This window comes from Pleurodeles waltl, chromosome 8, assembly GCF_031143425.1.
Source record: "Pleurodeles waltl isolate 20211129_DDA chromosome 8, aPleWal1.hap1.20221129, whole genome shotgun sequence".
Lineage (NCBI taxonomy): Eukaryota > Metazoa > Chordata > Amphibia > Caudata > Salamandridae > Pleurodeles > Pleurodeles waltl.
In genome coordinates, this window is record NC_090447.1 from 318,655,100 (window position 1) to 318,670,035 (window position 14,936).

At 42.7% G+C, this 14,936-nt stretch overlaps 1 protein-coding gene across 2 annotated transcripts in view; it reads right to left on the reverse strand.

Annotated features, from left to right (window-relative positions):
• NME7 (NME/NM23 family member 7) overlaps positions 1–14,936 on the reverse strand; it is a 657,734-nt gene that overhangs the window by 121,042 nt on the left and 521,756 nt on the right. For both annotated transcript variants that reach the window (XM_069204166.1, XM_069204165.1), the window contains exon 10: positions 14,222–14,323. In XM_069204166.1, the coding sequence (XP_069060267.1) occupies positions 14,222–14,323 (102 nt within the window). The remainder of the gene's footprint in view (positions 1–14,221; positions 14,324–14,936) is intronic.

Genomic DNA, 14,936 nt, shown 5'->3' on the forward strand with positions numbered 1-14,936 from the left:
TGTTCATATACTCAATGCCATTCACCACACTAATATAAAAGATCGCTTACATCATATCAGAGTTTCCCTAAACTTTCCTTTGTGGCCCATAGAGTGGGCCAATCAAACAATAATAATAACTAAATGGACACAAAATATATATAAACTCACTCAAACTCCAAATCATTGTATAACCAAATTAAAATTGATTTTGTCACATCATACAGCAAAGCCTTCCCTTGTTATCAGTGCATATAGTCACGACATTGTCAGAAAGTTCAAACCGGCATCCTACCTCAGCGCCATATTTTAAGTCAACTATTCATAGAAATAAAGATAACTAAGTCACAATCCACCGTAAAACACCATTATGGGCCTGCTAGTACACTCATAAACGTGGTTGTCGTCTTTAGAGGCACCAAGCCATAAGAGTCTGTCCTATTGAGTTTATTTCCCTATCGGTTTCCTTTGGAATATTATTGTCACAAGAGGTTTTATTGGTTTTCTTTTGCTCAAGTAAGATCACTCACATTTCAGTTCGACTGACTGCTATCAATATACACCATGAATTAAAAAAATGAATTTATAAAGCGTGTTAACCCGAGGGTAGCTAAGTGCTAAGCCAAGCAGGACTCGATAATGAAAATCAAGTGCCACACTTGGGACGAGAAAAGCCGTATTTTCAACAAAAAAATTAACATAGCCAAGTCATGTGAGCAGGTAGGTGTTCCATAACTTAGTCGCGGCCCTGGAAACAGGACGGCTGACCCATTTGACCTTGTGAAACCTAGGAATGATGACTTTCGTACCTGAAGAAGATCTGAGCGACCTGCATGGAACTTACCAGTTAATAAGTGCTGAGAGATGTTTAGAACCTTTATGGTTAAGGGCTAAAAAGACTAGGCATAAAGCCTTAAACACAACCCGTTTTTTTACATGAACAAAATGTAACAAGCACATACCCTCTCTAACAGAAACACTTTGAGGTATGTTAAGAATCAGGTGAGCCACCGTATATTTTACTACTCGCAATCTGTTCAATAGGGGGTCATTAATGTTCAGGTTGCAGTAATCCAACCTGGATGAAATTAAAGCAATAGCCGCCAAATGGCGCATGTCAATGGGGATGAAAGGAAGAATTTTCCTGAGTTTCCTGATTAGATGAAAGAAAGAATGTGTATTACTATTGACCTGAGCCTTGAAGGTCAAAGAAGTGTCGAAGATGACCCTGACGTTTTTAGCTGCTCTCCCTGGACTAGGTAGAGAACCACACTCTTCATGCCACCAGCTGTTAGTCCAGGTCGAGTTGTGAGCACCAAATACCCAAAATACCAGGACCCTTGTTTTATCTGTATTAAGCTTTAAAAAATGTTTTTTTCATCCTGGTGTTTATCCTGGTCATGCAAATAGTAAACTTATTAGCTACAGTGCCAATATTATCAGAAATAGTAACAATAATTTGAGTATCATCAGTGTAAATAATGCTTAAAAGCCAAAAGTGTATCAATTCTGCAAGGGGAGCAACATACAAACTGAACAGCGTCGAAATAAGAAAGGACCCCTGAGGGACCATGCAAGGCAGATTGAAAGTCTTAGCTCTGAACCCATCACAGCTCACAATTTGTATCCTGTTTCTAAGGAAAGACGGGAGCAGATCCAGGGCCTACCCACTGACACCCACCTGATGAAGTTGCTGCACTAGGCGCATGTGTGAGACTGTGTCATGGGCTGCTGACAAGTCAAGCAGCAGCAGGACATCAGTCCAGGAGCCCAACAACCCCACCCCACTACCCCCCATCCCCCAACAGTCTACCTGGCATTTAATGCTTTCGGTGGTGGCAGTAAGAGCAGTCTCGGTACTGTGACCACTTCTAAAGCCATTCTTCAAAGGGTCGAGAATATCGCCATTATCAATTAATTTCACCAGTTCTTGGTTAAGGTGTTTCTCCAATATCTTGGCGGGGCAGGCAGCAGAGAAAAAATAGGGCGGACGTTTTTCATGTCAGGAAGATCGGAGTCGAGTTTCTTTGGAGAGGGATAACAGTTGCTTCCTTCCACATCTGAAGGAAAACCCCCATAATCAATACCATGATTGAGGGTCGCAACAGACTCAAAAGGACGGACTCATGGTTTGGGCTCATTGACCATGTCCCTAAAGGACATGTGTATCCAGATCGCAGTGCTAGACTGTCAGAAGAAAACACCAGCTTGCCAAAAGCATCACTCCTCTTTGATTACCCATCTGAAGAAGTGGTCAGAAATGAGTTTGCAATCACCTTCTTGTGTCGAGGCCTATATGATAAGACTCTACAGGATGGGGTACTTGGATCTGTGAGGTTTGACCATCTGCCTATTCACAGACGGGCAAGGAAAAAAAGGTTTTGAGTGCGTAACCATTGAAATGTCACTGAGGACATCATTAAAAGGAAGTAGGGGCTCAGAGGTCGCTGGCCAAGGAAGCAAAATATCTGTAAGAACATTTGTTTTGTTCTGTTCTCAGTGGAGGATAGCAGCAATTCTAGTGCCTCAGCAGTCCTTTGGACCACTACTGCAAATGAGGCGCTCTCTTCCATTGGCAGCCCAAGTCAAGCACTGTCTCAGAGGAGGTGTCAATCCCACTGGCTTTCTGTAAATCAATGTACATTATGTCATCAGTATAATAAGGTGGAAACAAACAATTTCCATCACTCTCCTCATCATTATCAACATCTACGGGTGCCCTTTGTCTGGCCTAGGATCAGATTAAAAAACAAAAAATGTTTGCTTGGAGGTGTGATGTAGAGAGACACTGGGTTAGAGACAGGGTGCATCATGGCTGGTTGAGTGACATTGGTTGGGCTTGGGCCAAAGTTTGTTCAGGGTCCAAACTGGCGTTGGCACAGGATCATCTTCTGGCACCGCTGGAACTATTATTAGCATCGGGGTAACATGAACCAGATCTTGAGGTGGAAGGAGAAGTCTGTACTGGCATAAGTATGGGCCTGATAATAGGTTCCAAGTGTACAAATGGCACCAAGGGTGAACCTGCCAGCATTAACCCATCTAGAAGCCTTTGCAGTTCAATAGGGAAGTCCACTAAAAAATTGCAGGATCAACGGTGGCCCAGGAAATTCTGGGTGCATCAGGATCAGCTGAGGAAGAGGCTCAGTGACCGGCAACTTCAATGTAGTGTGACTTACATTTTTATGCCACTGCATCTTCTCTTTGGAGGCAGAGTGGAGAGATGAGGTTAAGTCCCACTTTGCTTTCTTATGCTTGCACTTGGACTTCAACTTATCAGAGGATTTAAAGCTCTAAGTGGAGTGGTCATTGGACCTGTCTCTGGACCGAGTCTGATCTCCCAACTTCAAGCTTGAGCTGGACCTATGCGCAGGCTGAAACTTCTTTTGTTCAGCGACATACAGCTTCACCCCCAGACCTCTGGTAACCTTTGGGTGAATGAGGATGCACTTATTACACAACCTGGAGTTATGTCTGGAGTCCAAACACCAAAGACATCAACATCTTCCTGCCATCGCGGCATGGCTTGAAACCTGTGTTTCCTGGCAAGGGCACTGTTCCCTAACACTGCTGAAACCGCTGGAAGTCATTAGAAAACCAACAAAAACCAACAGGAGGAGCCTTCGGATCCTCTTCTGAGGGCACAGAAAGAAAGGAAATAACATCAGCCCAAAGGAGTGGCACCTATATGCAGCTCTGCTCCATCACTTCTGCGACAGTGTGGAGTAGCGCAAAGCTGTACAGCATCACCTAGCAGAAAGCAGGCACACTGCATCCAGTCAGGTGCCTAAGGAGAGGAATCTGCAGTTTGAAGCATCCATCAGAAAACACTTTTTGTTTGGATCTATCACCTGTCTCGATGATCTTACCCTCAGGTATTTTATCCACATATTTGCAAACTGCCTTGCTGCTTTAGTGTACAGCAGTTTTAGCACATATTTCTGACAATTCATCTTTCTTCATAAATGCAAAAGTGAATCTCCACTAAAGCTTTTCTTATACCTTTTGTGTTTTCTTGTTCACCATCAACTGATCTCTTATGCGCTTATAATGCAACGCGATAAACTTGCAATTAATCACATTTTTCGAAAGTAGTTACATAGTTCTTCTACTGCTGCCGTCCTATCTTGCTTTATTTGGAAAAAAAATTATAGCATAAGATCACGATGCACACTGACTGTGAGAAATACTCATTTAGGTCTACAATAGGATTATGAAAGACGAGTCACTTTCTCATTCACTCCTTTTTGCATGTGATTATACACCCCCAGCCTTCCTTACAAAGCAAGATTTTGTTTTGAGGTGATAAAGCTACATTCTAAGCCTTAGTAGTTAACATGTAATTGAGTAAATATTCTTTCCAGTGTGCCCACTTCATACAGGGCTCAGCTGGTACAGGAAGAATATCTTGTGAAGGATTCAAGGTAAATTGCTATGGTAAATATGAATGCAGATATCCACTAGGGCAATTTTTAATGTACAAAATATAATGACTGACCTAGTTATAAGCACAGTTAGTACCTCGTTGACATGGTATTATTTGTTAAACTTTCAGAAACCCGTTCAAGCAAAAACAGCTCAAGATGTCCAGAGTTTACTGACCAAATAGAACAAACACTGATAAAGCAATTTCTTTCCGTGCGTGTATATGGACTTGTATGTTTTGCTATACCAATATTTTATCTAGAATTCGGTGGCTAGTCTGCCTGATCCTCCCATTGTATGAAGGACACAGTGAGTGGGGCTTGAATGATGTTTAGTGGGATAGTGAATAACAGTAAAATAAGGTGTATCCACACAGCAGCTGAAATTGTAGCTTTAGTTCTACATAGTGCTTGAAATGGAAAAATTAAATTGCAGGTACTCCTTGCAAGAGTACCTGCTTGTTTCCGAGAAGTGTCGGTACTCTCCAATTGAAAGTATTACGTTTTTCTCGAGATGTGCCGGTACTCTCTCTCTCACAATAAAAAAGTGCTGGTACTCAGTACCGGAGAGTGCCGGCCCATTTAAAGCACTGGTTCTACATATATGTAATTGAAAATAAATCCTTCTTAACAACTGGCATTCTAGATGCAACAGGAAAAATAAAAGCGCTGAGCTAAAGATTTGCACCATTCCATTGCCTGAAATCTGATCATTTCCTTCTTATTATGCTCCTCTCACTTCTCCCATCTCATCTTTCTATGTCTACTCTTCGCGGGTTGGACGGTGACCTGGACTCTGTTGAGAAGGAGAAATTCAAGAAGACAGGAAGCAAGAGGACAGAGAAGTAAAGAAAATGGTACATCAAGAAAGGTAAAGTTGAGACCGAAGGGACTTAGAGGTAGACGTAGAGACAAGGTAGAGAGAGATAAAGGCAAGGTAACCAAAAAGAAAAGTGTTGTGTTACAGCAAGGGATGCGTTACAGAGAAGTGAGGTACCAAGGGAAGTGCAGAACAATGAAAGGCGAAAAGAAGTTGTGATGTAGACAGAGAAGCAAGAAGAAAAGTGTGGTTCGGAAAGACAGATCAGTTAAAGAGATTAGTGAGAAAAATAAGAAAAGGGTGAAGGACAGAAAGAGAGATGAGATGCTAAGAGAAAGTAAGTAAAGTAGAGAGACAGAGGATAAGGCAGCGAGAGGGTGGTGAGGTAAAGAGTTGGGTAGATACAGAGTGGTGAGATAGGGTGAGGTAGAGAAATGTATAAAGATAGGGCTAGAGAGGTGAGGTAGAGGAGTGAGATGAAATAGAGAAAGAAGCAAAGAGAGAGAAAGACGGCATGCAATGACAAAAAAGAGGATGAGACAGGAGTAAAACAGTGAAGAGGTGAGATAAAGGAAAGGAGACAGAGTTGGAGAGGCGAGGTGGTGAATAAATTATGGGGGAAATTGAGAGGTTATGTAGAGAGAGGGATAAAGACAGAGATGTGTTGTAGAGAGAGATGAGAGAGAAAGACGTGAGGTAGAGAGATAAATGCAGTAGGGAGATTGCTGAAGTAGAGAGTTGAGGCAGAGGAGTAAATGAGGTAGCGAGAGGTGACTTATACAGAGATGGAGATAAAGAGGTGAGGTAAAGAGGGTTAAGGCTAAGAGAGGTGAAGTAGAAAGATGAAATATATAGGGAGGTAAAATGGAACACTGATGTCAGACAGGTGCATAGTTATCAATAGTGCAGCAGGTAGAGTGGCACTGAGGCTCTGGGGCGTTAGGAGTCCTAGGAGGGTCATAATGGCTACAGTTTACCCCTGGTCCCTTCGCCTCCTCCCCTGCAAAGGGTAATTTCACACACTAATCTACATTAGGGGACATGACACACTTGTTATGTTACTTAGGTCAGAGAGAGGGTTGTGGAAGAGCAAGTTGAAGTAGGTGTATGTAAGCAGAGAAAGTAGTAAAGAGAGAGGGAGAGAGAGAGGAGGTCATGAGAACAAATAGAGGTGTACTGAAACAGAGGTGAGGTCCACAGAGATGAGGCAGAGTGAGTATAGAGAGATAGGACAGGGACATAAAGCTATACAGATACGACAGGGCTGAGGTTCATGATGTGAAGTAAGGAGAGACATGAGGCTGAGACTGAGGCAGAGAGGGATGACTTTCAACAACAGAGGGAGAGCTATGAACTATAGAAAGGTGACGTAGAAAGCGAAGGGAGAAGTAGAGAGAGGCAATGTAGACAGGGGAAGGTAAGAGTAAAATAGGACAGGAAAAAGGGGTGAGCAAGGTAAGGAGGGGAGTGATGATAGACCGAGAGATAGGTGAGATAGAGATAGAAAAGTAAAGAGTAGTCAGTCATGGAATGGTAGAGATGGAATCAAAGATAGGTGTGAACATAGAGGAGCCGAGAGGTTGAAATAAATAGACATATGAGAGTTTTCCGACTCTCCCAATCACGTTAACATGGGGTCCCTTGGAAGGTGGGGTGCCCATGCCCTAAAATATCTCTACAAAAATGGTACACTGGGCAGGAATTTAAAGTGCCACACATGGCACCTATTTGACAAAGCTCAAGGTGTTAGTCATGAAGGCTTCAGAATACACAGCCGTCCTTCAAGTAGGTGCCGATGTGTGAAACAGGGTATTGCGGTTCTTAGCTACCACTGCAGTGAACTGTTCTAAGGTGTTGGAGTGCTAGTGTGTGACTACAAGTGTGCCTTGCTCACGCTCCACCAAAGTGCTCTTGAACAGTGTGTCTTGAGAAAGCATAGTACAGCATCCTCATGCAGGGCAGCATTCGCGACTGAGAAACAGACAGTGTAGTGAGACATGAACGCGACAGCATGATCTGGCCAGTGAAAAGTTTATGTATCACCATGTTCAGACTTGCCAACTTAAAAACAAGTGAGAGGAGCACGTGATTTTGACGAGGGCACAAAGTCTTAAGCCTGTTAAAGTAGGACCATTTATGGAGGGCCTTTGGAGAATGGGCGTGGCTCTATGGAAGTACTGGTCAAGATTCACACATAGCCTAACTTCAAACAAAATAGAAAACAAATGCCAGACCAGATGTGAAGGGCCTTTGGAAAGGAAGTGTGGCTCTGTGCTAGCACTAGTCAAGAGTAACACATAACCCATCTTCAAACGTAATAAAAAACAAATGCCAGACCAGATGTGAAGGGCCTTTGGAAAGGAAGTGTGGCTCTGTGCTAGCACTGGTCAAGAGTAACACATAACCCATCTTCAAACGTAATAAAAAACAAATGCCAGACCAGATGTGAAGGGCCTTTGGAGAGGAAGTGTGGATCTGTGCTAGCACTGGTCGAGAGTCACGCATAGCCCACTTTCAAAATTAATAAAAAAATAAATGCCAGACCAGATGTGGAGGGCCTTTGGAGAGGAGGTGTGGATCTGTGCTAACTGGTCAAGAGTCATGCACAGCCCACCTTCAAACGTAACAGAAAACAAAAAACACTGATGTCCTAGCGAGATTGCAAAGTCCCTAGTGGGCTTCAGCTGTGTGGAGCCTCCTCACATGAGCTGGAATCCCACTCTCACTGTGGGTTTCCAATTCACTTTGCCTCCTACCATTTGATAGTAGATCCCTATCATGCGACCAAGTGAAGGGAGCTGACATCCTGGGACACACAGTAAGACTGTGTGTGTTGGCAAAACTGGGTGTTGGTGAGAAATACCTTGAGCAAGGTCTCCTACCTCAGCAGGACTCATAGTGTCGATCCTTCATAAGTGAATCCACTTGTTCATCAATTATGGCTTTTTCACAATGCAGGAACTAGTTAGTCTTCTGCATAAAATGCTCTGCATAGGTTGGTTGGGGCTGTTCAGGTCACCGTCATTGCCAATTTATAGTGAACAGTCCACACACAATGCTTGTTTAAAGTAGCATTTATTATCCTTGACAGCCTGTTGTCAACGGCCCCTCCTATGTCACCGATCTCTTTTCTAACTATGCTCAAAAGTACAGTCACATAAACTCTTTCTAAAGAGAACATAATATACTCCAAGTAGATAGAAGGGTGAATGCCTTCTAATGAAATGGACTAAAGGAATAGCGAAGGTGGACACATGGAAAGGGGAAATGTACTATAGGTCTTCCATGGAATAATTAGAGGCAATACTTCAAACTGAATGTCCTAATAATAATGTATTTCGTGTTAAATATCAGTGATTAGTTCATGCACTCATATTGTGTTGTCTATTGTTTGCTACAGAAACGTCAATCCTTTTCAGAAAATCAATGGCTCTGATTCAAATAAGAGCATCCTGGAAGGTTGGTACTGGATCACCGTATGAGCGTATAAAGCTTTGCTCAAAGCTGGCTGGGGACATATTTATTTTAAAGTACTTTGTGGCAATTATAAGGCTCACTGTTATAATTGGATACTTTAATTGCAACACTGTTACAATTAGGAGGTCCCTGGCTATGATTTCAATGGTCCGAGGATCAAAGTCAAGGTTTACTGGGGAAAGAACTGGGTTTGAAGTCCAGTTTAAGCTCCATTGTGGCAAATTCACGATAACTACAAAACTGATGGGTTAACTTGCAAATACTATGGAACATGTCTTCATAGCAAGGGGTGGGGGCAATTCCAAGTTGCAACAGGATTTCAATGGGCTCAGGATCGTAATCTCATGGCTCACTGCTCCACCCATAAAAACAATCTGAAGGCTTGTTGTGGGCTGTTTCGAGGCTCGTAAGGACATTGCAACGATCCTAATGTGAATTCAACAATGATTGAAAAACATTAAGGCACAGAAAACTCTACGAGACACATGAACCATGTGATACTTGACAGGAAAATGCATAGATTCAAGGTCCAAAGTTAAATGGCAATTTTAAAACTACTGAGAAGCAATTTATGGCTCGTGGAGGCAATTCTAGGTACCTACTATAGTCCCTGCTGGGCAACGTAATCAATATCAACATCCTGTAAGAAAGCATCCCACAGAATAATTTGGGTCCAGACACATAATGAACAAGCATTGTCATAGCCCATAGGTCTCACTTTTAGGAACATATAAGTGTTAGGCCATACAGCACACTATACATCATTATACATCAAATATAGCGTAATTCCTGAATATATTTAAGTTTATATCAAGCCCAAATCGCATCCATGGAGGGCACATAAAAGGAGAAGTGGGGTATATAAACCTGACAGTCAGGCGAGTATTTTAAAAGTGATCAATGATCACAGGGGGCAGGGACAGCATATAAAACGGGGCTAGGGAGCACACAAAAGTGAGTAAAGTGTATTTAAATAAAAAGACAAGAAGAATAAGTACATGAGAAGTAACTAGGCAGGAAGGAACCAGTAAGAATAAGTACATAAAAAGTGACTAGGCAGGGTATGTAAATGTGGCAGTGTTGAGCCCATATGTAACAAGTAATCCTTTGAAGTCAGATAAACAAAAGTAAAGAGGCGCCCTCCAAAAACAGTGTGAGATTTGATCTCGCTCTTAGAATGCACTGCAAAGTGATGAGAAAATCACCCACACTGTGGATTGCAGTGTGCGCTGCAGTGACAACAGTTGGGTGACATTCCAACCCTCCACAGGGGTGCAGTAACGGTTTTTGGGAGTACAGCACACATTTCTTCACATTTTTGGCAGAGAGAAAGGCGTCTTGCAGGAGCTTTTTGGCTGATTTCAGTGAACATCGGCTGCAGCTTCAGGGGTAGCAGGTGTGTGCTTGTCAATTGGTTGCAGTGTGCACTGGACAGACCACATCAGGGGCATGTATATACATTTTGTCAGACTGCAGTCCACACAGCAAAGGTGGGCAGTGTCCCTATTGGCAAGTTATACCCTGCTAGTATTGGATTTATTAAGAAATGCACACAAAGGGTATATATCTGAATTCTGTAAATTAACTGAAGAGTGCACTGCCCAACAGCACTAATGGCATACATCAATCTGTAATTCGACTCACAACAGTGAGGGAGGCATATACACACTTTCTGTCCACAGGTTGCAGTGTGCACTGCACTGTCAACAGAGTCTGGATTGAAGCATCAAGGTCCTCTGTGGTTGGGTGTCTGGTCACTGGGGTAATCAAAGGAGGAAAGTGTGACTGAAAGTCGGGGTGAACGGCACGGTTGTAAAACGTTTTTAATGTAGTTGGTCGAATGGGCATCACACAGTGGAGGTAATGGCTAGTCCAGGCCCTGTTTCAAATGTGGTGTTTTGCAGTATTCTTCTTATATGAGGCACACAGGAGGCAGGGCAAGCAAGACCAGAGTCTCACAGAAAACCAAGAAAAATCAGGATATAGGAGGGACGGCGCAAACAACGACGAAGCACAAGGACAGTGATGAGGTGGGCAATGACTAAGCACAAGGGAGGAGGCAATAAATAAGGATGGCGCTGCTGTGGGAGGAGCAAATAGGTTACGGTTATCTCACATGTATTGTGCCGTGCATAGCTAATATTAATATGGTGACCACAGGTCTGCTACTTACACATACCCTATGTGAATTCGGCGTTATGCCCATAGGTGATGTCATGTGTCCATAATTTTAAAACCTAAGGGTTGCATGAAAACTAACCCCATAGCTAAACATAATCTGTAAGTTATCTGGGAGTGGACGGTAGTGCTAATGTGTAAAATGACAGAGGATTGGAGCACTGGGGGTACCCAAGCCAATCTTAGTGTGCCAGACAGAAATCTGAAATGCTAATTGGCTGGGTAGTGTAGAAATGTGTATGTCTTGTCTGGCCTCTTACAGTCAGGGGGTGCTGCCTCTCTTGAACAAGCGGGCGCCATGCAGAAACATTGGAATTAAATAGTGCTGGGTTGTGCAAACAAACTTAAAACCCTAATTTGGTTTAAAATATGTTGATTATTCAGCCTAAAACGGTCGCAAAGCGCAGCGGCCGGGAAGCGGGTGTCACACTTAGCAAGGTAAATAAACAACAAGCACATGGCGGCTATGAAGCGGGTGCCGCGCTGAGCAAGGTAAACAAAATATGAGCACTTATGTTTTAAAATATGTTAATTATGCAGTCCAAAACAGCCGCAAGGCTGAAAGATAAAGTGTGGCAGTTGTGAAGGGGGGTGCCGTGCTGAGCAAGGTAAACAAATCACAAGCACTTATAAGTGCCCGTTCACATTTAAAAAAAATAGTCCCCCAAACAACAGATTATCAACCAAAGCGTAAAGATACAGTACTAGGGTCCCTGATCCATGAGAGGAAACAAAAGCCAAAAAGGGGGAACAAATAAGGATTGTTCACTGTCAAGAAAGGATTTGTAAAGGACGCTGAAACAAACAAATAAAATGCAGTGGGTGGGCTTTAAGCCCACAAACAAAGTGTACCAAAGTATACAAGAGGTTGAAAGCTCGACCTAAAACGTTAGAGCCTATAGTTCTATCTCAAAGTCATAAGGTCCACATATATGCATTCCTATCTGATGGCAAGAGAATGGAAGACATCCCTCCACAGCATCCAATCACAACAATCTCCGATATAGGCAGAATTCCAGTGCTCAAGTCTAGAGAAGTGGTCTGAAAAAACAGTTATACAATGCTTCCTGCAATAGAGGAATAAATCTTTGGCTAGGAGCACAAGAGTTCAGGATTGGGGTCTGGCTAGATGGTTGACCTAGTGACCCACTGACAAATTACCCATGTGTAGCAGGACACATAAATTCACAGGAATGTAAAACTCCAAAGGGGCACAGCCTCAAACAAGGAAGATGGAGAAGTGGCTAGTAAATTTAAAAGGGATGCAGGCGAGAGAGAGAGAGAGCGAGCGAGCGAGAGAGAGAAGGTTAAAAGAGAATATAGATTGAATGTGGAAAGAAAGGGCTATAGAGTGAAAGGTTGAAAAAAGATAAAAAGTTGTGAGGTAGAAATTAAATAAACAAGAAACACAGAGAAAGAGGCAGGGAGATTGTGGATTGAGAAGTAAAAAGGACTGAAAGGAAATTGTTTCTAGATATAAAGGCTGGGGGACTCGGAAAGGAAAAGAGAGATAAATAACAAAAGAAAAAAACCTGTTTTGAGACAGAGGGGATGATGAAAGATAGTCTCGGAGACAGAGGTAAAAAACAACGAGATGGACCCTGGTAAGAGGGACAAAGGGAAAGAGGTAGCAAGAAGAGGATAACGTGAAATGGAGGGGAGAGATGACAGTGGAAAGTAAAAGGGATGAAACAAAGGTAGTATGAGACTATTAGACTCAAAGGTATAGCAACAATGAAAACGGGACAAAATGGAGATAAAATTATTAATTAACAGAAAGGGAAAAACTGGAAGAAAAAATAGGCTAATATCAAGTAGATCTACCACAACGAAGAAAGACATACTGGAGGTGAGAAATTTAAAAACTGCCAAAAAAAGTGTGTGGCCAAAGGGTATTTATTAATAAAGGGAAAGGACCAGGGGAATGAAGCAACAAAGTGGACAGTGACACAAAAGGTGAAGACAAAGAAAGCAAAGTGCTGTAAAAAGAGAAGCAATAAAAACTGAGTGATACGGGCAACAAGGAGGAGAGAGAAAAAAGGTGAAGAGAGAGGTACCGCGAGGTAGAGAGAAAAAAAAAAGAGACAGAGGTGCAAGCAATAAGGTGATGAGGGAAACAAGGTGATGAGGGAAACAACATAACTGAGGGAAGCAACAAGGTGACATAGAGGTACCAAATGGTAGCAAGGCATAAAGGAGGTACAACAAAGGTATAGAGAGTACAGTACATTGGTGAAACTAAAAGATAGGAAAAGGACAACAAGGTAGTGAGAGACAGAAAGCAAGGTGAAGTAGGACACAGCAGCAACAAGCTGGGGAAATGAAGACATGGAGAACGAGGCAACAACATGGTTTGTGAGGGGGCACCAAACTAGTGGCGAGAGAGGCACCAAGATGGAGAATGAAGGTCAATAAGGCAGAGAGTGGGTAGCAAGGAGGTGGAGAGAGCAGCAACAAGGTGGAATGAAGCATCAAGATTGAAAAAAAGACAAGCAACACACTTGAGAAAGAACGGCAACACTGTGGGAAAAAGGGGCAACAGGGGAAAACAGTGGCACCAAGAGGGAGCGAAGGAGAGGCAGTGGGGATTCAATAAAGCGGACAGTGGAAATGAGAAGACACACTTAGGAAAGAAGCGACCAACAGTACAACTCAAGGAGAACTGGCGACTTAATGCAGACACCATAAAAGTACGTACTTGCTCAGCACATTTTGAGCTGTAAATATATTCATTATTCGGTTTCAATTAAACCATTAACTTATTCTCACCTAAGGCCTACTTGTTCCTTACTTTCAAAAGTAGGGCGTGAAATGTTCCACTTATACACCTACCAGGAAACACGTTTTAACCAGTAGGTCAAAACGCTTAATTTAAGAGAATAAAAACGCAACAAAACAGAAGCACATTCACAATAAACATCACTTTAACTTCAAAACTTTGCAAAACGGATAAAATACCAACCTGACAGAAAATGATTTTATAGAAATATATGAGACGGCGCAACACGAGCCAACAGCAAACAATACAAATAAGTGGGCGTAATTAATCTCAAGTGCACACTAATGCACAATGTCTTTAGGGGGTACAAATGAAATGTCGTCGGGGCTCCTGCGGTAGCGCGGATTAAAATCTGTTGGACACTGCATTCAGGACGAAATAGGTGAGTTATTTTAAGCCTGAGCAGGCACGGTACCATTTAAAAAAAACAAACAAAAAAAAAAAAAAGTTTAGAGTACTAAAAAAACACGTTTTTATGCCAAGGCTCTGCAGCCTTAAGTATGCTTCCGGTGTGCCGGAAGACACCGATTTGAAAAGCCTAATGCGTTCACCCACTTAACTTACCGGATCAGAAGGCCCGCAGAATTCCCGGAAACATTTGGGTGCGTCGGGACTTCGAATCTCCATCACAACACAAGGCCCAGCACAAAGCTCCACCAGCATTTCCTGCGTGAGAAAAATACAATGAGGAGAAAATCCCATAAATTCGTTATCCATCCGCTACATTCAGTCAAACACTGTACAGGTCTCTATTGTCCACATCAGAAAATTCTTGAGGAAATTGGACCAACTTGCATACAGTGGTGTGCCTATGGTACCCATTATTAACGCTAAGTTTAGGCACATAATTCATTGTAGCACCCTTGATGGGATGCTAAGATCAGAATGCGCGTGCTATCTAGTGCTGATAGCCTTCACTCTAGGCACAGTGGCAAGGACACGAAGCCAGAAAGAGATACTACTTGCTGTGTTTGTTGTCCAGGGTGGTTTAGATAATGGGACGCGAGGCCTGTTGAATATCCGAGGCCTACTGAACATCTGGCATTGGATCATAACATCTATTAATGGCCCATTTCCTTCTTATTCATTTTCATGCCTAGCCTAGGCCTATAATTGAAGGGCAGGCAATTAATGGGGGTTAATTAACTCTGCCGAGAGTTTTCGCTGAGGTCCGAACATTAGATATTGGTCTTTTTCTCCCAGTTCTAAGGGTAAAGAGTTTCAGTAATTTGGCCATACAAATGAGAAGCTCCTTCCTCTGTCATGAAAATCAAGTGAT